Raw genomic sequence first — 27,533 nt, forward strand, 5'->3', positions numbered from 1 at the left:
TATTTCATGCGAGATGGGAAGCATTCAATAAATAGAGAGGGAAAAAAATGCCACGAATTTGAAAATCCTGCTCTCAAACACAATATTGCTCCCCATGATCTGGAAGGCCTGTTTCAAATGGTAGGTACCAGAGCCTCTGCAGAGAGGTGCTCTTGACTTGGACTCTGCATTTGGACATTGGAAGAAGACATCCAGTTTTATCCAGTGCCTCAAAAGCAGCACCTGAAGGAAAACATGAGCCTAACAGGTATTTAACATGGGCTAACTTCCACTTATAAATGATTACTGTAAGTTAATAAGGAGTCACAAAAGCTGCAACTTTATATGGTTTTTCTCCCCTGCTGCCCACTTAGACAGGACCCATACCAAAACTTTTACAGAAAATTAACCTAACCAGGTGTAGACCTAGCAGACCTAGACCTAGCTGTCTGACTTAGATCGTGAGGTAACCAGGTGTTAAAATTGGGTGCTTCAGTCTAGCATTCAACCAGGAAGAAAGATACATGTGCACATTGTGAAAGTGATGAACAACATCATCAGCCTACTGCAAAGACTCTGATGTGACTTGTTGGTAGTGTAGATTACAGTGAAAGGCTGCAGATTTATTGTTCCAAGAAATTGGAACAGACCAAGGATGTCTGAGCGCCAGCACTAAACCATTAAACTGGAGAGGGAAAAAGCAACACAAAAAAACTCCAATAGAAGGAAACAAAAAAACCCAAACAAACAAAAAAAAAGCCCCAGCAAAACCAACAACAAAAACCAAAACTGCAATAATACCAAATTGCTATAAAATACAGCTTCATACACTTAAACTTACTCTCACTCTTCCATGTATGAATCATTGCTTTTTTGTAATTTTTTATTAATTTTGTCTTGATCTGGATGCCTATGACAATGACATAAGTTATAAAAATAAAAATTAATTATAAAATTAATAAAGAAACTAAACCAGGAGAGCCATTAAAAAAAAAATCTGGTTTTCTAAGACTGCTCAAGAAGAGGATTTTTTGTTATTAAAATTGCAGTTGATTCAAATGTCTTTTACGTTAAGTGTGAACCCTTAATGAATTGGGTCTTTTAAGGAGTGACAGCACATTGGCTTCTTCCATCAAATATATATCATGTCTTAACTAGTGCAATTTTAATTTTGCTGGGAACATCACATCATCACTACAACCATATTTTGACATTATTAGCATTTAGTAATTCTTCCAGTTTATCCTTTCTTCATTCACCTACAAGAGCCCCAAATGTATCTCCTTACTGGAAACAAATAATTCACGACCTCAGAAAGCCTCCCTCGGTTCTCAGCTCTAACAGTACTTGGTTCAAAGTCCTCAACTTCAAGGCCCTGTCACAAGGCCATACATGTTACCCCAGAATGGAGATATTTGGTTCTATCCCTTCCTAGATGAGCATATTTTTCCCTTCTCTCCACTTTCATCTTTCACTCTCTCATTTTTCACATCCATCCCCCCTTGCACAGGGCACAATGGTGAGACTGTTGCACGTTGTTCTCTTTTTTCTCTCTTCAAAACTCATAGAAAACTTTTCAGCTGAGGATCTGTTCAGGTATCCTCATTTTGCCCAATAAAAACATCTCTCAATCTTGCCTTCCATCTTCAGTGATGATTGTGCAGATGTCCAAGCCATGCATGTGATGCAGCCAAACCAACAGTATCCACTAGCTGTTCACAATCCAAACAACCAATTTGGCTTTGCATACTGCCAATTACTTACGATGCACACACATTGTAAAAAAGTCACCTTGATGAAGAGTATAAACCATTTGAACACTGGAATATTTTCTAATGACTTGTGCAGAAGTCCAAACAGTTCAGCTCTCAAACAGGGCAAGAATCAGTCCAGCTAAAAGAACTAACATTGTTGAGTTGGTTACTAATGTGTGGCAATACTGTAATGATTTTCAAAGAGATTTATGTAGGCTGACCATAAAGCAAAAAAAGTTAGATGAAGATTGTCAAGCAGATTAATATGGAATTTCTTTGGCTCACTAGTTGCCAGAACCACTATTGGAATCTCTTCTAGAGGAAGTATTTCAGCAAGCACACCCCAATAGCTCCATTCTTCACTCTGGTCTGCAGGCATTCCCCAAGTGTGGATTAAGGAAAGTGAGAAATGCACCAGGTACTGCCAAGATAATTTCTTTCAATTACCTAATGTCTTCCATAAGTCTCCCATCCAACTGATTTTGAAAACTAACCACATTTAACTGATTACATCTGAAAGATTTAGAACAGAGAACATGGCTGCAGGCATTCAGGGAGACACACACATTACCAGGGTGAAAGCATTTTTATTGCTTTGTGATTTCACCATCTGGAGAACATTATGGTATTAACGTGTATGAAATTATTAAACATTAAAAATGCTTTCTAAAAGCTATTACTGCCTCTTATTATGGAAAACCTTGAAGATGTGTCCCATGAAAATTACATTGTTCAGGTTTTGAAAATTTGTAACCAGGAATACTATATGTCATTAATATTTAAGAGCTGAAGAACTATGGTTTAGGAGTGAACAAAGAGGGTATATATAAAAAATGTTGTCTTATTAATTCCACAGCAGTTTATATGACCTTTAGCTACTGAAAAAGGTACTGAAGATAAATAATAATAAAAACAATAAAAAATACTCAAGACACAGAGGTGTACAGGAAGCCCCAAGAAAACTGAATTTATCTTAAAATCTGTTCTGGTGTCAAAGCAACACTTCAGGCAACAGCATTAGGTGCTCAGCACTATGGGGTAACACAGAAGGAAGAAGGTAGAGCACCATCTTCAATGCCATCATCACTATGAGGAAAAACAACCTGGTGTCTCACATCCTTTCATTTCAGGATAGAGTGCACTACAGGTTGACACAGCAGTAACTTATACTCCATCCAACCTCAGAGAATTACCTTCCAGTTGTTGTCTCCCTACAAAGCTAAAAAACCTAATAAAAATTGTAAGACTTTCTCTAGAAACAAGACTATGAAGAAGAGGTAGTAGTCTCAAGAAAATACATGTAATAATTAAAAAATCTGAAGATCTGAGGAAGATAATATATCTGAGAAGTGTCTGTGGACATATTTCTTGATTGAAGCAAGCAACTTACTTAAAAGCTACTTTTTTGGGACCTTGGTGGGGGAAAAAAAGCTAAAAAAATATAGAAAAAAATCATGCTTCTTCCTTAATAACCTTTGAAAGTGATTAATGTTTCATGCACTGAAAATGACATCTCTCTTTTCTATGTGTGTCCAAACCACTGAAGGAAACATTAACAGCACACATCATTCATTTAATACATTTGCCTTGCACATCTATTTCATTAGCAAGATTTTTTTTTCTTTTCATAGACAGATCACAGCTTTTATTGAAACAGTTTCATTTCCACAGTAACATGGAGCAATTTCGTATGGTTTTATAGGCTTTCACATCACTTGAAAAGCAGAGGCAATAGTCGGAGCAAAATTTTATTGCAAATGAGAACAAGTGGCAACAGAATACAAAGGGCAAAGCTGCAGAAAGAGACAGAGGATGAAGGGAATGTAAGCTCTGAGCAGAAGGCAATTTTATGGCAGAAAATAAGTCACTATATTCAGTATGCAACATACATTTAATTGAACTTTAAATTGAAGAGACTTCCCACAAAGTAGGCTAAAGTGATGTATACAAAGAGCAAGTGCAGCAAGGTAGGAAAGGAGACAAACTTTCCTTAGGGGAGAAATGACTCGTCTTAAACCAAACACTTTGGTGAGTTTCCTGCTCCCACATGGTTTTGTGTTACCCAAAAGCAGAATACCAAAAAGCTGCAGCAGACTATGACAAATCCAAGGGCTGCATCTCTCCTAGAAGCCACAGGTTCCCAGCTACAGCTCTAAGTGAAGGACATAAAAAACCAGTGATTTTTATCAGAGCAAAGAGAGAAGGTGGATTCATTTCACCTCAGCTCAGAACCCCTCCACGGGCAGTAGCTTTAACACCGGCACATACTAAGGGCCCTAGAGCATCCTCAAGATTTTTATGACTCTTCTCATTCTTTAAATGCCATAAAGGCACACAACATATCTTTTCGTACTAAAGGATATATCAGCATGTAACAAAGATCACTGCAAGCAAACTCCAAAGGCAGTTTTAGGTCTACAACTTGCATTGATTTATTCACTTAGGAAAAGGTAAGTTCTGCACAAGTTGACATCTCTCTTCCAAGAAAGCTGCCAGAGCTGGCAGGAGCAGACTGCTTCTAAACTGCAATGACTGAGCCATTTGTTTGGTATCAGTTGCAGGACTGGTGCCAACCTGAACACACAGACATGAACTGAACTGCCTGAGGAATATAGGCACACATAAGATTTAACACACATATATTTACTACTTAATACTGAAGTTTAAAAGCTCTGAAGAAGCATCAGGCCTGGAAAAAATCCATGCATTTATGCAAGTCTTGTTTTCACAAGAACATGAGTGCCAACTTAACCAAAAACCTCTTTTAAAATCTTGTATATTATTTTAGATATTTCAAGGAAATTGCCTCAAGCTGTCACATTGAAAAGTAATGGCACACTCTTCTAGAGTTTGTCACATATATATACATATCTACATACACACACATGTGTGTGTGCACACGTATACATACACACTTCTTCAACCTTTATTTCCTTAAAACAATTGGAATCTTCCACTTCAATTCTTCATAAATTAAAACATTGAGGAACAAGTACACAGCGGATTTTTTTTTTCTAAATTGGGCATGAATTTGTAGCACAAAAGGATCTGTATTACACAGTCATTATGCTTTAACCAGAAGCATCAGCTCTGCCAGCAGACTCCAGTATTTGTTTATTACTTGTCCTTGCTATGAAGGGTGCAGAGCAAAATAGGAAAACACTTATGTTTGTCTACCGTAGATGTTCAGCTTTAGATTCACATAACAGATTTGAAAAACAATTCCAATGTTCAAAGATATACCTTTGGGGGTTTCTGATCATCTCCATGTTTATTTGGAGTCATTTAACGAACATGAACAGCAGAAAAGAAAATGGCAAATGATAGAGCATAAAGTTGAAAAACCAAACTTCCTTTTAAGATGCACTGAATTGCTTCCTTTAGATGGAATCAAAGCCCTCAATAAGTACTATAAAGTGACTTAGGTCTTTGTGAAATGAAACCCTTCTTATTCACTAACCATTTGCTTGCCAGGAGGGTACAAGCCTACTGGACACAACGGCTGCATTTTCCACATGGGACATGTGGAAAATGCACACACAATAATATACACTTCCTCTCATCCTATCATAGCATCTGCCTTTGCTGTGGAGGCTGCAGTGGGAGCCAGGAACATTCCCTTCACACAAGAAAAGGCCATTTTTTGGCTGATATTGCAACATAATGTTTAGGATGGCACAGTTTTCCAATAGCAACGGGATTAAACAATGCAACTACTATACTAGCAAATTTTAGCACAACTAGGATGTTCTGCCAGTCAGAAGTTCAGCAGGTGAAAACAGCCAAAGATGACACTGACCTGGCAATAGTTACCAACTGAAAATTGGTGATGAATTTACAGAGTGACAAAGCCTTAAAAATGATAAACAGAATCCAGAGCCACAGTAGCAAGGCTGAACATTGAGCACCACAGTAGAAGTTACACACAAGTTCCCACACATACATAATCCTGATCATACATTTAAGAAATAAATAAATAAAAAGAGAGACTGAGGCAAATTAAATGACAGTTGATTAAAGGAACAAGAGGATCATGAATCCTTATATCTCACCAAATAAAAGCCCAATAGTACCTTATCAATATAGATACAAGGGGAAAGAACAGGAGCTTTCTAAAGTAATAACAGCTCACAGAAGAAAAAAGGCTGCATATTTGCCTCAAATAAGTTTAAAGTGCTACTTATTGAGGAAACTGCATTTATACAACAATATTCTAGTGGAACAGGACAAATAAAATGGAAAATCCTATTATTTTAGACAGAGCCAAATGTGTTTATAATAAACTAATGGTGGGATGTACGGAAGGTACACCTCCTCAGAGTCTGTGAATGAATGGAAATTTCAATTTTTTAAATACAAGAGCATTGCCTGTTTATTTTCTGTATTGATTAATGGATGCCAAAAACTCTGTTTAACATCTCTCATTATTATGTATTTTTCCCCAATGCACAAAAAGTAATAATTATACCATAAAGCATGAAAAAATCCTTTGAACTGTTTATAAAAACAAAGTAACTCTTTACAATTCCATTTTATACTGCTCACTACAGCTTATTTTCCCATATAACTGAAATACTTAACCCAGCAACTATTTTTGTTACCTATCTACATGGTCATTATGGATATGACAAGGGCAGAAAGTTACTTCATTTGTATAGGCTAGTGTCTACTCTACAGAGAAGGTTAGATCAAACTGACTAATATAATTAAAGTCAAACAGAAATAACTAAATAAAACTTAACAAGGAAAGAACAAATCCCTTACTCCCCCCCAACTTAGGGTGTCATTTTTTTTCTTTATTTCAAGTTAGAAAGAATACAGAGTGTACCTACACTGAAGGTAACATGGCTATTAAAACTAGAAAAAACATCAGCTCATTTGTTTTTGTTGGCCACATCACAGATTTATGATAGTACCCTCAAAAAAATCTTTTTGGAAGCCATTTCCAAGGAAAGCATTATGTCCCCAAACCATGCTGAGCAATGAAAATTTAACAACGAAGTTTTTTAGTAAAGTTATGAGTTTAGTACTAAACCAAACATTCCAATAAGCAACAGCAAAGTTCTTTTAAATTGACATGAGCAGGAAGTTCCTCCAGTTCTCGACCTACCCTGCAGGAATGCTACCTCTGAAGCATATTTTTGTATAAAAAAGAAGGTACCACCAGCATTGGGAAATACAAAAAATTTGACTGCTCCTACACTCAGGAACATATTTTGACCTGATTGTTCTGAGGTCCTCAGTTAGATTTTTTGCCTTCTGAACTCAGGAAATTTTATCAGCATTTTATCAACACTATACATAGCTAATGGAAATCCCATTGTGATCAAGGTGGATGATTAAGTAGGAATAATACACAGACAGTGTATTATTCCTCAGTACACTAGGAATACACAGACAGCGAGTGAATACTATACTGAATACTATAGAAAATCACTGGCATATTTAACAGAAACAAAACAACATTCTAATGCTGGGTTCTGACATGTGGATGAGGGGCCTACATTATCAGCCAGTTCTAGGTGCAACAATTGCTATAGTAACAAACAGTCTCCGGAAAAAGTTAGTAACAAATTGACAAGTATTTAATGGTCTTTGTATCATTATTCGCTTCCCAAAGTGGAGTAAAAAGGCAAATGCCAACTTAACTGCAACTTACCTTAGCTGCGTTATACTTAAAAATATAATTAAATTCTTCTCCACACACATATGTATATACACACATCTACAGACACAGAGAGAACTTCAACATCATGTCCTATTTGCCTATTTCATGAGGCAAAAACTCATGAAAGAAATCCTACTTGTGTGGATGAAACCCAGCCACAAGCAGCTGATTAGTAATAGCTGTTTTCTAACTTGCCAAACTCAAAGGCAAGTCAGTCTGTTACTCTAACTTACCTCCTTCCACTATTTCCCTCTCCTGCTTTAAGCATTCACACAATCATAGAATTTTCGAGGCTGGACGAGACCTTCAAGATCAAGTCCAACCATCCATCCAGCACTACCACTGTAACCCATAAACCACATCACTCAGCATCAGGTCCAGATGCCTCTTAAACACCTCCAGGGACAGCACCTGCACCACTTCTCAGGACAATCTGTTTCAATGCCTGAATACCCTAGGAGTGATAACTTTTTTCTAATACCTAATCTGATTCTCCTGTCTCAGCCAAATGAAGGCCATTTCCTCTGGTCCTCTCACAGCAGGGACAGTACAAGTGACCAACTCCCACCTCACTACAGCCTCCTTTCAGAGAGTTGCAGAGAATCACACGGTCCCCCCTAAGCCTGCTCTTCTCATGACTAAACAAACCCACCTACCTCAGCCATTCCTCATAAGACTCATTTGACAGTCCCTCCATGAGCCTTGTTGACTTTAACTGGACAAGCTCCAGCACCTCAATGTCCTAGAGGTGTCAGAGGGGCCAAAACTGAACTCGAGGTGCAGCCTCAGCCACGCCAAGTACAGAAGGATGATCATGTCCACTGTCCTGCTGGCCACACTGCCCTGGTTCAGGCCAAGATGCCGCTGCCTTCTTGGCCACCTGGGCACACGGTGGCTCACACTGAGCTGGCTCTCAACAAGCACCCCCAGGTTTGCCCAGCAGCTCTTAAGCCAATTCTCCCCCAGCCTGCAGCGCAGCAGGGGTTTGCTGAGACTAAAGGGCAGCACTTTGCCTTATTGAGCCTCAGGGAGTGGTCTTGGCCCACTGACTGAGTCTGCCCAGGTCTCTGTAGAGACTTCCTACCCACAAAAGGATCAACACTCTCACCTAGGAAATGCACTGCCTACAAATTTACTGAGGGTGCCCTCAATCCCCATGTCCAGACCATCAATAAAGATGTTAAATAGGACTGGCATCAAAATCAGGCCCAGGCAAGCAGAGCTAGCAGCCACCAAATGGATTTACCTTCATTCACCACAACGGTCTGGGCCCAGCCATCCAAGCAGTTCACCCATCCAAGACATGAGCAGACAGTTTTTCTAGAAGTACAACTAAAGTAATAAAGCCGCTGCTGTTCAAAACATTTTTCCAGTCATGAGTTAGGCAAGTTGTTAATCATACTGCAAAAAGAATCTTCGCTCACTCAAGGCTCTCTGCCCCCCAAAGACTGTATGTCTTTTATATCTCATTCCTGTGATAGACTTGCCACCTTCAAGCATTTATGTCAGCACCACAGCATGGCTAGGAATTTAAGAACAGAAAGGTGTTTATTCTTGGACTTTATTAACAGACTAAAAACTAAGGGTAAAAGACTTGGAAGAGGGGACATGAGCACCAGCTTCCTATGGCAAGGATGGAGCAATGCCCAGTGCATAGGTTTGGTAAAGAATTCTTTCTTGAAAGTAAAAACAACAATCTTTTTTTGCAAGGATGTAACAGACACACTCCATTATTCTAAGCAAGCCTCAAGTATTAAATTCCACAAAAGAAAAGCATATACATGTACATGTCCCTATTAGACCCTTCAATATTATATTTTCAAAAATTATTTTGTACTGTTTGACCATATTTTCTATGGTCGTCAACTATGCTCAGTTAGGTGCAGTTTTTCCCCCTACCAAATGAAGAAAAAATAAATCACAGAAATACAGCACAGAAGAAAAGGATGCAGAATACTAGTCTCTGCTTTCATTCCACCTTGCAGGCCAGATTAATACCCAAAATGTTATTATTTAAAAACAACAAATGTATCAAAAGCACATAACAAAACTGTTTCATTTGTGAGTTAGGCACTTTCCTAAAAGCTTAGTCATCACCTACGTTTTTTGCAGCTAAATTCCCTGACTTCTAGAACTCAACTGCACTTCAGAAAATTTTTCTCCAAACTGATAAAAAATGGCATAAAAAGTCATTGTGTTTTGTCATTATCAACAATAGGAACTTGTGCAATTCTGGTAGGATAAGAGCTGGTCCATAAGATGGGCCTTTTAATGATGAAAAGTCATTATGATAATATGTGTACTACAGTCTGCAGCAGTAAAGAAAATGCTTTCAAGGAAGGCTGAAAACAGCTATGTTAAATTGAAGGCAAATATATACAGAACAGAAGGACACAGATCTAACCAGAAAGATAAATTTAAAACAAACTGAAAGCTAAATTCTTTAGCTTTACAGTAGAGAGCCTGCAGTAACTACTTGGAAGCACAGCTTATTCTCCAAAGGACTTCGGTGCTCTCAGAAGCTTGGTTATCATCTAGGCACAAGCTTTAAACATGCGTATGTACACATGCACATTTCTGTGAGTGCAGAGTTACAGTGTATGCCTCATGTAGCAGCAAAGCCCACATGTATTTCCACTGCTAAAGAAATGCTGCATTTCTTCAATGCATTTGTTTGTACACCATGAGGAGCTCATTCACAGATGCTGCACTCAGAAAGGACCCCATGAACAAGTACTTATAACAGCAAATGCAGAGTCAAAAGAAGCAGTGTCCCTGGTGATCAGATTTTTGTCCTTCAGATGTTAACTTGTCCCTGAAATGTTTGTAAAAAATAATAATAATTAAAGAATAAAAATTAAAAAAAAAAAAAAAAAAAGCAAAACAGTTTAGGGACTCAAGTGTTTTAAAAGCATGGCAGTGCACTTGAAAGCACTCCTGAAAACATAAAGGCCTTCAAAGTAACAAGCACATACACACAAGAAAAACCCCAAACCAACCAAACAAGAAGCCTACCATCCTATTAAAATTATTTTAATACCAACCATTTAAAATTATTAAAATGAACAGCTTCAAGTTTCTAAATAAAATAGCACAAACCAAAAATTAAAACCAAACAGACAACCTGTCCAGTCAGAACTTCAGGTTTCAGCTTTCAGTATTCAACTGTGTGGTTAAACCAACATGCTACAGAAGACTTATTTTAAGCCTCTTTTAAAATATTTTTAAATGTTCATCTTACTAAAGGTAAAACTTCAACAATGTGTTGAAGGTGTATCTCAAGAGTACTACATAAAAGATAATGGAAATGTAACTCAACACCATTACATTTCAAAAAGAAAAAAGCTAACTCCTTTCCTAGATTCATTTTAAGACTAAATCATACATAAAACAGCATCCAAGAAGCCTGTATCAGCTACCAGGCTGCTAATCCTCCTCCAGAATTTCCTAAAATTATACCTCTAGTTCAAGATGTTCTTTATTTTCGAAAGTATATGAGTGCTTTAAAAGATTTCTTACAGGCATGCTAAAAATCTTTGCTTAGAGTAATACCCAGAAGCTAAAAATATTGCAGCAAGGGTGGAACTACACATTTATTTGCTCCCCAGCTCCAAATATGTACTAAAAAGTGACCAACCTGGCACTCATCTTGAGCTTAAATCAGTACCCAGCACTGGTCTGATGGAATAAAACTCCTCAAAGCTGACAATTCTTGCTACAATTTTAATAGAAGAGGTACTTCAAGTATTTTGTGTCATTCCATGCAATGAAGTAACTAAATAAAAACATATTGCAGAGAATATGGTACAGCAGCATATGCTGATGATGAGTTAATATATGCCTTCTCACATAAGAACTGAAAAGAGCTGGCAAGTGCTTTTGTAATGAGAACCATAAAATAAAGCAAGAAGACTTCAAATGATCCAGCTACATTTTACGCCTAGTTGTCTACCTGAAGAAAACTCCCAAGAAAAATACAAACTGGAAGAGTAGCGAGGAAGTTTATTCTTCTAAAAAAAAACATATCCTACTGTAATATTCCACTAGGTTTCAAGAGTACATTTAATAAGTTTTTATTTCAAATAATTTTTGTAACTCCCTCTGTTTACAACTTCCAGCCTCTCTCTTTTGTGAGCATTTTCTATTTAAGTTTAAGTAGAAATATGTCTTTTGATCTCAAAAGATGTGAAGCTGGAAAGTCAAAGTCAGGAAAAAGTTATCTCTGTGAGATTTTTCTGAGTTGGGTTGAGAAGAGACACAAGGAATAGTCCAGAACAAGTAACAAAACCCATCTACACTGGGGGTTGGGAGGGAGCAGGAGGAAACAACTTGCGGACTGTCTGTGTCTGAGAAAACTAAACACACTTTCAGTAACACTTTACTATTCCATTTCAACTAACATTAATCTTCAGAAAGTCTATAGGACAGTTTAACAAAACTATTAGCCAAAGCATGACCCATTACCACAATCAGATCTGTACATGTAAAATACAGCTATTTTAGAACTTGTAGGAAAAACTTTGAAAGCGTAGGTAATTCTGGAAATATCTATAGAAACAAATGCTTCCTGTGTGATTAGGTTTACTTGATTTTAAGATAAAGTAGAAAGCTTTCATAAAATAAAAGTAAACATAAGTGTTTCATCTTGCTTTGCTTCATAAATTCACTTAAAGTTAGTACTAATGCAGTTATTCATCTGTATTCTCATTCTAAAAATCAAGCTTATTTTTTGTACAATAACAGAGCACTGTAAAGACTGATGATCTGATGAGTTTAAATGAGATATGTCTACCACAGTTGTGCCACGATTGCATCAGCTCATGACAAACACTCTTTTAAACACTTGAACACCTAGACTTCTGCAGTAGACATCTGTGGAAGTACCACCTACATATATACAATATCACAAAAGTCTTGAGAAAATACTTCCAAAAAAATTAAAGCAAACTTGAGGGAAAAAATCCAACATGGTCAGCTTTAAACATTCAGAGACACTGAGACATGGGTCAGGATACCCACATGCAGAACTAAATACACATTTCTAATAGTTTAGAAACTTTTTTCTTCTTGTCTGTGGGATCCTTTAGTAAGTCAAAGAAGAACTTACTCTTAGAGGAAAAACTTTTAAATACTTGCTTTAAGAATATTCAAACATTTGCAACTGACTCAAAAACGGTTAGCTAGCCATTCAGTCCTCCAAACAAAGGGCTGCTGTCAGATAAAAATACATTAGAAGGAAGGCATAGCCATGCATTTTTCATACCAGGGACATGAAAATATGCCCCAGAGTCTTTCAGCAACTTGGTAACTCAGCACCAAGTCACAATTACACAGCTGTAAAACTCCAAAATGGCACAAGTAGTATTTCCCCTTGGGGCAGGGCAGAAAACGCAGGACACTAAACCTGAAAACGAGACAGGAATGCAAGAGACCTTAGCACTCAACCAGGTGAGAAATGGCCCTCCTAACTTGGCTCCATGTATCAGATGCCCTCATACAGCGGACTACAGCCATAGGTTTGTGTCTTCTTCTGCACATCTCCGTGGTAGCTATGGGAATGCTATCCATCACAACAAGGATACCAGAAAAGGTATCTCCAGCTCTTGCTGTTGTGCTGAGCCACATGAGGAAACACCTATGACTCAGAAACATGCAAGTATCAGGAGTGACTCTGCTTTCTCACCATGACTTTCCTCAACTTCCCAGCCAAGCTGATCATGACAGGATCAAGAAGAGCTTAGAAGACAAGGAATCCCCAGGATTTATGAAGACAAGAGAGGCAGGGCCCTCAGGCCCTCCACAAATTCCCCACATAAAAGAGCAAATGAATGACAGAAGGTTATGTAGAAAGCCATAGGAAAAAAAAAAAAAAAAAGGCAAGAAATCTGCACAGCACAGTCAGGGCTGGCAGCTGAAGTGAGGACCAGGCAGAGGCACACAGGGCAAGAGTAACAACCCAACTTGGCACCATGGTTAAAGCAACAGGGTATGCATTTAAGGATTTACAATTATTTGTATCATGGGCACACAGAAACACTATACTACAATAGTATGATTTTTCTAAATGGGTGAGAATCACATAAAGTAAAGAAATTTGATATGTACAGTTAACATCACTAATCAGGTAGATGTTGGTAGCAAAGAGTTAAGGCAGCACACAAGCAATCCTGTATCAGAAAATGTCCATTTATGCAAGAAGTTCTAGGGCCTCTGGGATCATCTGATTTCTCTTCATATACACTTAGAGACCCCTACTGCAGGGGTCCACTCTTCTACGCATTTTTATCCTAGGATCAATGATGTTTTCTTAAAGTATTGGCTGCAATTATATAACTACCTCATGTCACTGTCTGAATTCAACAACTTAACTGGGGGTGGAGCACTGCTGCTTCAAGACTGATCATTTCAGTACCCCATATGAGCAAAATGCCATCCTATCATCAAAGGCACCCACACCTCTAATGCTTCTGTTAGGTGCAGGGTTGAACTCAAAGCTTAGTACAGATCTTCACCAAACAGAGAGATAAAGCCTCAAATGAAAGATTAAAATACAACAGGAAGGAAGTCTTAGTCTAAAACAGAAAATATAAAGTATTTTTAGAAGAAGAAACATAAACTGGTTTACAAAGTTCTAGTACCACCACAGACAGTCAATATACCAATGCACTGTAAAGGAAAAGTTTCTGAGTGCACAGCTTGATCCAAAGAGGCATTTTCCCATGACATTTACTGCAATATTTACTGTAACTACTGGGAATCAACAACAAATAGGATAATAGAGAGCTTTTTTAGTAAAAGAATGTTGCAGTAATGAGACTGTATTCTATGGCTGTCCTTGAACTTTGGAAACGAAGGAGAAAAAAACAATGGGAAAAACAGATATATCATTTATGTGGACTACTTGTATGTACAAAGTACCATATTTTCTTTCAACATCAACCTACACAATAACAAAGGAACACTATTGTATGGGATGCTTTGGAGGAATGTAGTTTTTAACTCTAAAGTGAACATAGCAAGATAATCCTTATGAGTCTCTTCTACCTTAAGATACTGCATCATTTTCATCCATAGAAAGGGAGAAAAGGCTACAAAAAGAAAAGATTTGCAAGCATTTGAATATATGTTACAAGTACATCAATGAATTGTCTTTAGACAATTTTTATGCCGCATTTGACATTTTTTATTTTCTAAAAACACATTGTCTGACAGTATTTACACCCTGACAAAGTCTTCTTCAATTGTTACAGCCACTTATTTCATACACAGCATTTCTTTTAGTCATTTTATGGAACTACACTATTTGATCTGTTCAAATCTCAGGTTATAAATTATAAAATGGTCTTCTAGAAATCCAAAATATATTTTTAAAGGCGGGGGGATGGGGGGGAAGCCAGGGGAAGGGAAGAGAGATAAAGCAATTCAGCCTTTATTTCAAATCATCCTCTATACTCAAATCCCAAAACAAGGAAGTATACAGCATCTTAGTTTTTTAGCTATATTTTTGTTTTAAAATAATCGAAAACATATGACTCACTAAAATCAAGCTAATTTCTTCATGCCTTTAAAATAAAAACATTTGAAAGCTTCAAAATTAGTGGAAGTGAATGATAGCTTGAAATATAGATTCTGAAAACAAATCAAAAGGCCTGATTTGGGAAAGCAGAAGATGCTATGACCTTACAAAAATGAACAGACTTTTTACAGAGATACTTCGGACAAATCTGTCGGGTTTATTGCACCTCAATCATTACAGCATCATCAAAACTAAGGGTAAATTAAAACATAATTGAAAAAATATGTTTTTATTCTGGTATGTTTTACATACCAGAACAAGAGTGGATCTTCTGTAGAAAGACAATGATCCATCCAAAATACACTTCTAGCAGATACTTTCTCATGAAGCAAGGAAATGGACTAGATTTAGGCTACAGTTCAGCTGTTGCTTTCAAAAAATTTGAATCTAAGCTGCTGTCAAGATAGCAGTTCAACACTTTGCTAGTCCTTTATTCCTGTCTAGGACCACCTCTTTTTCTCCTGATGCTCATGCTCAGCAAAGTGGATTCTCCCCTGTTCCAGCCCACCACAGGGCTGGCCAAGTCCAGCAGAACAGGACAGCAACCAAAACCAGACACTAACTTGAGTGTCCTCCTCTTTCTGTCCTCCATTTTTCACAAGGACCCTGAAAACACTGTCATTAGATTCCCTCTCTCAGCAATCTAATGACTAACTCTTTATTTGGAGTGTAGGAGCCCCATCAGCAGACACAGAGAGAGGCTCATCGCCTCACTTGTGAGTCACTTGGTACGTGGGAGTCCCAATCTTTAGACATGGCTTCAAATCTGGCAGAACTAGAATTTAACTCTAGAAAGCTGAAAACATAAGAATGGCTCACTGCAGGCCCACAAATATCTTCTTATCTTACTCATTCTTGCAACAAAAAGTAAAATTTAAAAAAACAAAATTTAAAAAACCACAAAAAAACCAAAAAAACCCAAACAAACAAAAAAAAAAAAACACAACAACAACAAAAAAAAAAAACAAAAACAAAAAAAACCAAAGTTGTTACCCTCTTCTTGCCAGCAAGCATATTATGCATATAAGCTACCATATGCTTCTGGCTGGCCCTAAGTGGCAGCAGAACAAACTCTGACAGGCAGCCAGTCAACCACACCAGCTAACTACACAGAAAAGATCAAGCATTTCAGGTTTTCTCAGCAACTCTTTGACTTTCCGATCCAGTTCTTATAAAAGAAATCTAGAAAAAATCTAGAGGCAACAGTGATTCAACTCTTCCAGAGCTAAAAAGCTTGCATGAATTTTAATGTAACTGTTTCCAGCTTACATTGGTCTTCACAAATACATACAAAATACAAATTATTTATCTTACTAAAATCAACTAAGTTCATAATAATCTTGCAGCTCAACAGGACTCAGTTTATTACTTACATAGAACAAGAGGGCAAAAGTGCAACTGGCTATACAGGAAGTCCTGGTCCCAGTCTTAGATTTTGTGCACATGTATTTGAAGGAATATTCCCCTTCTAGCACATAGAGAGCGTTTCTGATCTAACACAGGAATGAAAAAGTACACAGAAACAGTTTCAGTGCCCCAGGGAAAAATATTACTCTTTTCACCAAATAATCTAGCAATCTGCAACACTCAGATCTGCTCGGGTGGAGTATCATACTGTTGTACAGCACCAACTATGCCAAAGCACAAATGCAGCTTCTCTTTCCAGACATCTCATTTCACTCCTTCCCATCTAAATAGGTTTAATGCTGGGATAACATCCTAAGCAGCTTTGTCTTAATCATCTGCATTTTCTCAAGCAGCTTCTGCACTGGCAACAAAGATTCTTCAGAATCAGCCAGAAATACTGGTCAGAAAGTAGTGGGGACTATGGCAATGCCCAACACATTTTTTCTTTTATTCTCTATTACATAGACCTAGGTCCTTCAAGAGCAACTGACAAACAAGACTGGTGTCACTATTCCAGATCTCATACAAGCATGAGTTTTTTTCAAAAAGTTTGTTTTCAGGTCTCAATCCTACCATGAAAAACTGAGCTTCTGGGCAGCCATATAAACCAGTCTCCAAAACTGTATTTTTTTTGTTCCATCCCCCTTAAGATCAGTGCTTGGAGCCAACATTTCCTGACATTCAACATCAAAATACATTATAACCATGGTGACAATATTATCAGTTTTCTTCCACAGATTTCTCCCCAAGTCAAGCCATAAAAACAAAACCAAAACCCCTTCCATGATACAACTGTCAAGGCAGAATCTTAATGCTGCCACCTGATACAGATCAGCAAGCATCACATGCCCATAACGGCTGGAAAATAGCTTTGTACAGACACAGCCAAATACATCAGAGTGTATGATTAGGCTGAAGCTGTACCACGCAATTTGGATGTCAGATCAGGAACCACTGGTCCTATATAGTTCTACATGGATTTCCATCAACATCATAAATGCCTTCCTTCTCTGCCAGAGCCACAGGTATATTATTTCACAGCAGCATTTACAACACATAATGAAGTAGGCTCGAAAGGCATCTTTCTATTCTAAAGTCGATTTGCCCCTCTAAGATTTCTACCTAATTAGTACCAAGCCTGTCGCATTTTCTTTTGTTCACCTTTGTGTTTACATACATTTAAACCTACCAAAAACATTTATAAATGGTCACCTTTTCCTGGACCATTCAGAAAAACGCAGTTACACAAAATTTTTTTTTCTGACTTTTTGACACTAAATATCACATAGCCTCTTTCTGTGGCCCATTTAAATGGATTTTTCCTGATTAATGGAGGGAGTGCCACAAGAGCAAGCACATATTAATATTAAATAACTGGTCAAAATAAGTGAAATAATATTTATCATATTAGGTTTCACCTTTTACCCTTCCTTGTAGCAGTATGCTCAGCCTATTTTTATCTATGAAGATAGTCTTGCAAATAAAAAGTACAAAAAAATAGACAAGCCAGCCAAACACCACCTATTTCTCCTTTTGTAAATAACAAACTTGAGTAAGATACATCTGGGTAATTAAGAAAATACAGACCATTCTTCAAATGCTACAATGTAAAAATTTTAAGAGAATGAGATGCAGAGCAAACTGATATGCTTCATGCTTACCTAAACTTGAAAAGATCTGCTTAAAACAATCTGTCATGAACAGTATATATACCAAATGCAACAGCTTCCTGTCAAGGATTGTTTCGAAGCCCTCTAGGTAATGCTCTAGCAACTTACAGCATAGCAACGCTTACAGCATGGCTGCAGTAAATTGTCACCAATGAAAACTGTAGGACACAAGTAGAAATAAATATGATTACAGCAATATGCTGTGAATGTTTTCCTCTCTTTTTTCCTTACAGTCTCTAGTTCACATCCTGATGCAAGCACTGGAAGATAATTACGGTGGAAAGAGATTGCAGATACGGCTACTTACCTGGTAAGATGAAAAACTCTGTAAACAAACAGCACACTGCTAATTTATACTGTCACTTACCTCATAGGACCAAACGCACTGAGTTCCTCCAAACCTCCGGACACACCTGCCCACTTCCACATCCTCATGAGTGGTGTACATTTCTCGAAGGCATTCACCTATATGAGGCACCATCCTCCGGAGAACTTCCCGGCTGAAGATCATGCCTGGCCCTCCCATGCAGAAATTTTCTCCAGGCTCCAGCCCGAGTTTTCCGAGTTCTTCAATATTACCCAGACCAGTCTGCCCCAAATACAGAGGTTTACTGCTGTTCAGTGAGCGAAGAAACTCCTCCAATTTTTCACCTGAAAAAAAAAAAAGACAAGATTTACTGTTATTTGTCTCTTTTCCTGTACTTCAAAGTTTTATAAAAAATGTAACAGGTACCCGAGTCAGAGGAAAGGACTTCCAAAGCAATATCCCAGACCTCACAGAAAACATCCTTGGACAAGTTAACAGGTTTTTTTAAATTAACATTACAATGACATTTTCCTTCCAGCCCCAAGCTGGAATATGGCCAGAATTTAATTTTTGACAATGAACTTGTTCTGTTCAAACAATACTGATGGAAAGCGTTTGCTAGTAGAGAAGTCCCTAAAGTTGGACAATTTGGACACTATAGTTCCAGGCTGGGAAGGAAAGGGAGTGGATGGGAAATACCAGGTAAGTTTTATTACATTAATTTTAGAAAATACCAGAGCCAATCTAAATTAACTAAGAAAACCAGGTTTGATTACAGACTAATTCTTGAAAAGAAAATAAAACTCTTGTTAGTTTCAAATAGTTCCAGTACTACAATATTTATCATCACTTAGCTAGTTATTTTAGGAAATTTTAATATTTATTTGAAATTAAAAGTTTCTGGATTTATTTAATTTGGTACCATGTTAAACACAGGTTCAGTACTCCATCGAAATGAGCTCAAAGAAAACACAACTTTAGCCTGCAACTGAATGTATATACACATACACATGTGTAAATCTGCAAATATTTGATAGGTGAATGACAGCTGATGAGCAGGAAGCCTATTAAACGATTAAAAAATTAAGTGACAAACAGGGAAGGGTACAGCCACCACCTTACACTTACAACACTGTAAGCAACCAATCTCACAACCTGGGCTTATGCTTTCAACTTCAGCTTCCCTTTCGTAAGCGCGGGACAAGGCACAAACAATGCCAGCCTCAAGCGCAGACCAAAAGGAAGAAGGCTGCAGAACATCACGTCCTAACGCTGCTGTGAAACTCGCACGGGAGCAGGGCTGGTGCTTCCCGGAGCCCCTCTCTGCACGGAACAGCAGCTTCACCTAGAGCCCGCGGCGGCTGCGCTCACCCAGCCCGGGCTCGAGGCGGGCGGGGAGCTGGCACCGGCGACAGCAGCGGTGTCCCCAGGAATCCTGCACCGACTCCACCGGGGGGCCGGGGCGCGGCGCGACCGCCAGACACGCCGCGGTCGGGTGGTGAGTCCTGCAGCGCCCGCAGCCCGCCGCGCCCGGTCAGACCGGACCCTCTCCGCCAGACCACAGCGGAGGCTCGTCCGCAGGATCGCCACGGAAGCGAGGGAGGGGACGGCACAAGCGGGACCATACGCCCATGCAAAGGACCGCTCACCGAGACCCGCGCGGTCCAACCCGCAGTTCTGGCTCTCCAGTGAGTCGCGGCCTCTGCAGAGACGGCCCGGGCCGGGCACGTCGGGGCTCCCTCGGGGATGGGGCGGCTCCCCGTACCCCGCACACTGGGGCTGGAAGCAAACGCCGGCGGGGCGGCGGCAGGTCGAGGCGCTCCGTGCTCTCCCCGCCCCAGGCGGGAACCCACCCACGGGGGCACTCCGACGGGCTCCCAGACACCGCTCCCCTTCCTCCCTGCCTCCCGCCGGCGGGATGCGCCCCGGTCACCTTTTATGTAGACGTCGTCGTCCGCCCGCATGAACCACTCGTACTTGTCCAGGTAGTGGTCGTGCATGTACTTGATCATCATGAAGGACTTCTTTTGAGGCGGGTAAGAGTCGTCCACTCCCGGCAGGGCAACGACGGGGAGCGGGGGCATCCCGGGGGGCGCGGCAGAGCCCTGGCTGGAGAAGAACTCCACGCGGCCCGGCACCGAGGGCGCCCACGTCCGCTGCGCCGCCACCGCCCGACTGCCCAGGTACTTCTGGGCCGTCATCACCCCCACGTAGAGAAAGTTGCGGGGCTTGGTGCACCCCTGGGCGCCTCCCCAGTCCCCGCTCCCGTTGTGGCTGCCGCCAGGCCGGCCGCTCCGCTTCTCGCCGCCTTCGTCCTCCTCCTCCGGCTCCCCTTCCCCAGCGGGGCTGGAGACCGTGCCCTCCGCCGCCGCCGGCGGCAGCTCCCAGGCGCTGCTCCTGAAACTCGTGCCGCCCAGGACCGCCGCTGCCCCCGGCGGCGCCTGCTGCCCGCCCGCCGCCGCCGCGCCCCGGGCCGCCCCCGGCCCCGCCGCGCGGCCGTAGTAGGAGCAGAGGCTGGCGCCGCGCCGCTTCTTCTCGCTGAGCTCGGCCACTCTAGGGGCGATGAGCCAGGAGGCGGCGGTGAAACCCAGCACCAGCCCCAGCACCACGCTCAGCCAGGGTCTCCGGGATCGCGCTGCCATGTCGCGGGAGGGGCGGCTCCCGGAGCAGCGCTACCGCCGCCGGCGTCCCGCTGGAGGCGACCCCCGTCCCGCGGCGGCCTCAAGCGCGGCGTCTCCCGCCGCGGGTCCCTGCCCCGCCGCGGCGGCCCCGGGCGGCTGCGCTGCTCCCGAGTCAAACTTCTGCGGGCGGCAGGGCGGCGGAGCAAGAGCGGCGGCGCCTCCGCTCCGCTGGCACCTTGTCCCCGCCGCGGCTGGTCCCTCCCTGCCCCTCCCACCGCTCAGCCTCCTCCGCCCCGGCCCCCGCGCTGCGCCCGCCGCCTTCCTCCGTGGCTGCCGAGCGCCTCACCCCGGAGAGCGCCGCCGGCGCCCCAGCTGCGGCGGAGAAGCGGCGGAGAACCGGCCGGCGCCGCCGCTCCGGAAGGAAACGATTTTTTTAGATGCCTCTCGCGGCTCACCCGCGCCGCGGCCTCGACACCCGAACCGGCCCCGCCGCCCGCTGGCGACCCTCCTGCCCGCCGGGGCGGGGGCAGGGCCGGGGCCGCCCGCCGGGCCGTGCGGAAGGGTGGGGCGCGGCGGGGCTGTCCCCCCGGCAGCCGCGCTTTGCTCTGGGTGCCCCGGTGCGTCCCCGACCCGCAGTGGTAGCGGGCGAGGCCGGGGTCTCAATAGCGGCCGCGGCTCGGCACCATCCGAGGGCGGCACGGGGCGTTCCGCCCGGTCGTCTCCTCCAGAGATTGTGGAGAGCAGATCGTGGAAGGCGCCCGGTCCGGGGTGTCGTGTCGGGAGGAGGGATGCCCTCTCCGCTGCCTCCGCTCTAGCCTCTGCCTTCTGCCCTCGACAGTTAACAGCTCCCCAGCTAAAAGTGCCTTTTACTGTGGCGTGGATTCCCACGGCCTGAGTATATCATTATTTTAGTAGTGTTAGTATTATTGGTATTGTTAATATTGCTTTGGTCCTCATGAGCTCCAAGATCCTGGAGCATTGCTTCTTCATCCTCCTGACCTCCGGGTAACCTCTGGGTAACAGCGCTGTCCACAGTCCAGGATGACTGGCAGCAGCAATTAAACATTAAGCAAACTGTGGCTACAGGGACAGTTTTAATTGTGAAGTTTAAGGTTGCCTGCATATCCTCCATATTTGTATGCATCCCTTATTTTATTGTGCAAGATGTCTATCTCCGACAAAAGGCATAAATTGTTCTTCACATTTATACACCTTTTCACTGAAATACATCAATACAACAGATCCAGTAACATATATTTACAAGTTTTCAGGAAAACCACCCATTTTGCGGCTCATCTGTGACTTTGTCTATCACTTCTTGTGACTTTATCAATTGTTAGACATATGTCAAGGTGGGAGGAGGAGTATGGAGGCTGGTGCTCTGTGATGTCAGTAAAAGTATGCAAATAGTGAGAGAAAAATGTCAAGCCTTTTTGGAAAATGATACCGCTTTACCCACCTAACAAAGCAAGTCTACTCTGCATAGTCTTTAGCTGTGAAGAGGTCACTTATTGAAGTAATTTGCAGTTTTTCCATGTGACTGGCCACATGCAGTGAGCGGGCTGCATGCTTTTTGTGTTTTTGAGATGTGGAAGCATCAGGCTCAGGAAGCATACTCTATGGCTTCCCCAGAACTGAGTGTCCTTTCCAAACAGACCATGGTTAATTTCCTCCCCATGTGCACACAGGCTGGCACGTTTGTAGCACCAATCAGTAAGGCACTACGCATTCACTCCAGCTGTCACCACTAAAAACAACAGCCCAAGTGTTGTGTCTGGACTAAGGATCACTACCCGAGATGTCGTGTGAGCACCAAGGTAGCAGATCCTGAGTCTGTCTTCCCCAAGCTATTAACAGACAAGCTAAGTGGAGAGGATGTCCTCCAGAAAGGCTTTAAATTGGGAATTACCAGAGTTATGAGAGTCTCAGCTTTCTGTATGAGCCTTGCATTTTAAAATACAATCTCCCATCCCTCCCCCCTGGCTCCTTGCAAACAGTTGGGAGTTTCTGAGCCATGGTGAATCCTGTGCAGTACAATCTCCTTGAGACCTTCACAGCCCCATCATAATAATGGTGTCCTAAATTTTCAGACAGCTTACTGCTCTGGGGTTGCAGATGTACAATGTATGACACTTAGCCACTTCCCTTGCTTATGCATATACAGTCAGTGTCAGCTGCACCAGCTCCTCAGATCTGGCACTCTTTGTCACAAAAAGAGCAGGTAAACCCATGAGAGGTGATAATAAAGCCCTTTACACACTTCTGAGTTGAAAATGGACTGCAAGTTGTTGTGTATTGTCAAAATAATTTATAACGTGTGTATCTACCTGCATTTGTATTTTTAGTTCAATATTATTCCACTGTTTTGATACACTGCAGAGAAATCTGTTGAAGGTTTGCGGGATTTAATGGACTCAGATCTAGATTGGACCACTTTTATAGGAGCAATGGTGGCATCTAGTGGTTAACAATAACAGTCCTGCACCCGTGTTCAGAAAGCCTTTAAAAATCATATAAAGGGCATCTAAACCACCATATGTATTCATAGCAGCCATTGGTGGAAAGCACTGACTAAAACTGGCTGTACTTTAGGTGTTCCATTAGAAAGTTAAGAAAGAATAATGGCTGAAGGCCATTTTCAAAACAACAACAACAATAAAAAAGGCCTCAAAAAGTGATGAGAAGTAGATACACTTGATGCAAGAAAGGGGAAATTTAAGACTGTTGTATGTTAATTATTGAAAGGACTGGAGCTATTTCTATAACTAGTCAGACAAATCTGAAAAATTTGGAATAGGGTGGCAGTGTTCAAATCCAAAACACTACTTTTTCACTTTCATTCTTTAAAGTATCACCACAAATAACTCCCTTTTAGGTGTGTGAGATTAAAAACTAATTAGAGCATTTGGCTCTAAGTGATGGAAAATTATGTGCCCAGCCCACAAAAATAGCTCATATCAGAGCTAGCGCAACCACCTGCAAAAGATAAAGAAATATCAATTGTCTTTGTAGAGCAAACTTAGAAGAATTCTAAGCTTTAAATTCTCCTTGGGCATTTGGTTTCATTAGGGAGGCATACAGACATCATTTGCAGAGCAGTAGTTGTAATTGCCAAGCATCCTATAACATTTTTGTAGGCATATATTTATTAATTGATACACCTGGGTAATCATATGCGTTAATTGTATCTTAACAAATAAATAGTCTTTAGTCTTTATTATAATGTTCCAAAACTCCTCATGGTTTATGGCTGAGTTTGGTATGTTTGCATTATTGCAACACCTGGCTCTATAACCATTTGCATTTTTATGCACCGTTTTATTTTGGAAGGTAATAATATGTCCAATCTATTAACCTTCACAGGCATCTGACTGAATGTGGTTAAAGCCTTTTCAATTGATTTTACTGGGCACTGGACACAGCCACATCTCAGATGAATATGCCCCTTTCTTTCAAGAGAGATTAGCTACTTAAATCCTTAAGATCTCTCTTGGTTTGAAAACAAGTGTCTGCCATGGAAGGCAGACACTTCCTTGGAACGGAAAAAAAAGATTACACCCTTCCCTCTGAATTGCTATAACTTAGAAATAAAGGGACCTTCAGGCAGATATGGGAAAAGGAACAGTTCTTTACTAGTATATATTTGTGTAACAAGGCAAAAAAACAACAACAGAGACAACAAAAAGAACCAGAAAAACAAAACACCTCTGAGGAAACTGATTGACTTTTTCCCCCCTTCTTAACAGTCTTCCTGGGAGGAGGTGAGTTTTGGTGGGACCAGGGAAAGTGACATCCCAGTTGGCAGCACCCTCCCTGTACCTGTGGAAACCCTTGGTCAGCATAGCTCACTACCTCTGTCTATACAAGGCAGTGCAATTTATTTAAAGAGTATCAGACTTCCTGGGTTTTCAAACTGAAGTTGGTAGGGTTCAGTTAAGACTAAATGCAATCCCTTTTCATGTGTCCTGCGAAGCTGTGCTTGGGAAGTGATTCCCACCTGCCAGTGCTACAAGAAGCATCCCTCTGAGGGGGGAGAGGCTCAGGGATCCCAACCCAGGTGCAGAGAGCAGCAAGCTGCACCCTTCTCCTTCCTCCTCCTCACAGCAACATCTTTTTTTTCTTGTAATTATCAGTAGTAATTGTTTCTTAGAAACAGATGGGACAAAATTCTATGAGAGAAAGAAACAAAAGGAATAATCCTAATCCCCAACACAGTTTTACCAGAATTTCCTTGCAGAGAAATTAGACATAGTGCAGCAGGAGGCCAACTGCAATATCTTGCTCCTCCACTACTGTCCACAGGGCCAATTCTGATGCTCATATATTCAGTCCTGTTCCAGACCGAGATCAGTGAAGTGCAACAGTTATTACTAAAAACAAAACCTTTATATTTTCTAGAATTATTTGCAGTTCTAAAAATCCATCAGTAGTTAAAATTTTAGATTCAAGATGATTTCACAACATTACCAATTAGTAAACCCATATTTTATTCTGTGAAAACAAGCAAACTACACGATCTGCTATTTAATTAAAGTGTGGAACTTCATACTCAAATTTAAATAAAAAACAAAATTTAAATTATATGATAGACTATGCTGGGAAATCTGTACTTCTGAAAATCTGTTTAGATTTAACATTTTCTTCATTATTTATAAAAAAATATTAGTACACCAAAGTTTACACGGGCAATTTATGTGTAAATTTGTTTAACCTGCTTTATTTTACTCTTATTTCAAACTGTTTGTCTTGTCTGTACTTTGTAGTCGTTTCCCTGTCTTCTTAGAAGAGAAATAAATTAGGCAAAATCACTGTCTTTTATGAATAGAAGACCTCCATACATAGCTCCCATCTCTACGTGGGATGCATTAAAAAGTTCTAAGTGGTGGACAGCAGTGTTTACTCTCTTCCTTCTCAGGTACCCCGTGGTACATAGCCAGGGACTAGAATGGAAGACATGGTCTCAAGTGGTTTAAACAGATTTGTCTTAACACTTTTGTCACACATTATTGTATTCATTCATCTCTAATGAGAGACGAAAGAATTAAAAGAAAGTCAGCAAAGTTGCCATTTGAAAGAAAGTCAGCAAAGCTGTGTTTCCAAATGCTTAGGATAAACAGAAATCCACTGTACCTCAATCCTGGTAAAGAGATGGCTACAGCTGTAAGGAGCACAACAGAAAATTTCTCTTTTAAAGAGCTTAGCAAACACATTCTCCATTCTCCATCTCCATGAGAATAGCCTGTATGGAGGAAAAGTAAATAAAAATCCAAATTGAATTAAAAAAAAAATCCACTCAGAAGAGAACTCTGGAAAGATAATAGCAAGCAGATAGCTTGCAGATAGCAATACAGACACGAACAGCTATTGCTCCCAGAGGAAGAACTGAATAGTTATCTTTCATTATAAACCAACCACAACAGTAGTGACAATAAACAACATACACATCCTCTCTTCCAACATCCAGTGTCAGTGAACTATGTGACATCTGAAAAGGAAAAACTAGGAAGGGAGAACTGTATGGTAAGAAGCCGGATTCTAGGTGTATTGGTTTCCTGCATTTATGTAATTCTTTTTCAGGAACTGTTGAAAAGGTTATAAACCATTTGATAACAAACATTTTTTCTAAGTTTTTTAGGAGTTTTACTCAAATATGACTTTTACTCAGATTTGACATCAGAGTCGCCTAATGGAATATCCTTCTAGTCTGCAACTTGAAATGCCTGAATGAAGGACAAATACTGATACTTACAAGACTCACTATCTTCATCAAACATTGCAATAACATTATTTTGCAATTATTATATAAAGCCAGAAAAAAAAATTCTTTTTGTATATTATGTCACTTTTCCACTTGATCCTAGAGACAAATTTCCAAAGTCTGAATTAAGGATATAAATCATTATACTTAACATTAAGAGAGAAAAATAGAAAGAATTTTGATTAGAATCCACTCTTTTAGTCTATCAGTGTTCTGAATTTATGTAGAAGCTGTCCCATTGAATTTGGTAGGATTATGGATATGTCAGCTTCTTGTTCTTATTACTGGATTAGTGTATTAGTAATCATACTAAGATTTCTAAAAAGCCAGATGAGAGCTAAGCATTATGAGATTATTTTTCCTGAGAAGTTTAATATGTTGTCTGCTGTAGTTAATCACACATGGGATTAGAAAGCCTGACAGGAGAGTTTAAACATGCCGTGGATAAACTATTAAATTCCTATCAAAGACATCGGAAAGATGCTTATTGATTTCAACTAGCCTTGGAACGGGCCTGACTTCTTGTTTATGCCCGAGATCTTTCTAATGCTTTGTTGATTTGAGTACAGGTAGGTTCTTTAACAGCTACACTGGGAGCCTAATTAGATGTTGGATGAAGAAAATATGCATGCACAATAGGAAGAGTAGTTGTGCCACCTTGTGAAACAACATCATGGTTGCAGTCAGATGGTTTCTGGCAGCATTTCATTACAATTCAAACCCTCACATAATGTCTTCTGGACCAAGTTATTATTACACTGTTTTGTTTTATACCTTTTATTAGAAAAATACT

The 27,533-nt window shown here is 40.7% G+C and overlaps 1 protein-coding gene across 1 annotated transcript in view; it reads right to left on the reverse strand.

Moving 5' to 3' along the window:
* The window catches only part of CHSY3 (chondroitin sulfate synthase 3), a 140,696-nt gene extending 119,461 nt beyond the window's left edge, over window positions 1-21,235 (reverse strand). The window contains exons 1-2 of the mRNA XM_064736443.1: window positions 20,295-21,235; window positions 18,422-18,705 (exon numbers count right to left, since the gene is read on the reverse strand). Coding sequence (XP_064592513.1) covers window positions 18,422-18,705; window positions 20,295-21,003 — 993 coding nt within the window. The 5' untranslated portion in view covers window positions 21,004-21,235. The remainder of the gene's footprint in view (window positions 1-18,421; window positions 18,706-20,294) is intronic.
* Window positions 21,236-27,533: the final 6,298 nt, after the last annotated feature.

Source organism: Zonotrichia leucophrys, chromosome Z (assembly GCF_028769735.1).
Source record: "Zonotrichia leucophrys gambelii isolate GWCS_2022_RI chromosome Z, RI_Zleu_2.0, whole genome shotgun sequence".
NCBI lineage: Eukaryota > Metazoa > Chordata > Aves > Passeriformes > Passerellidae > Zonotrichia > Zonotrichia leucophrys.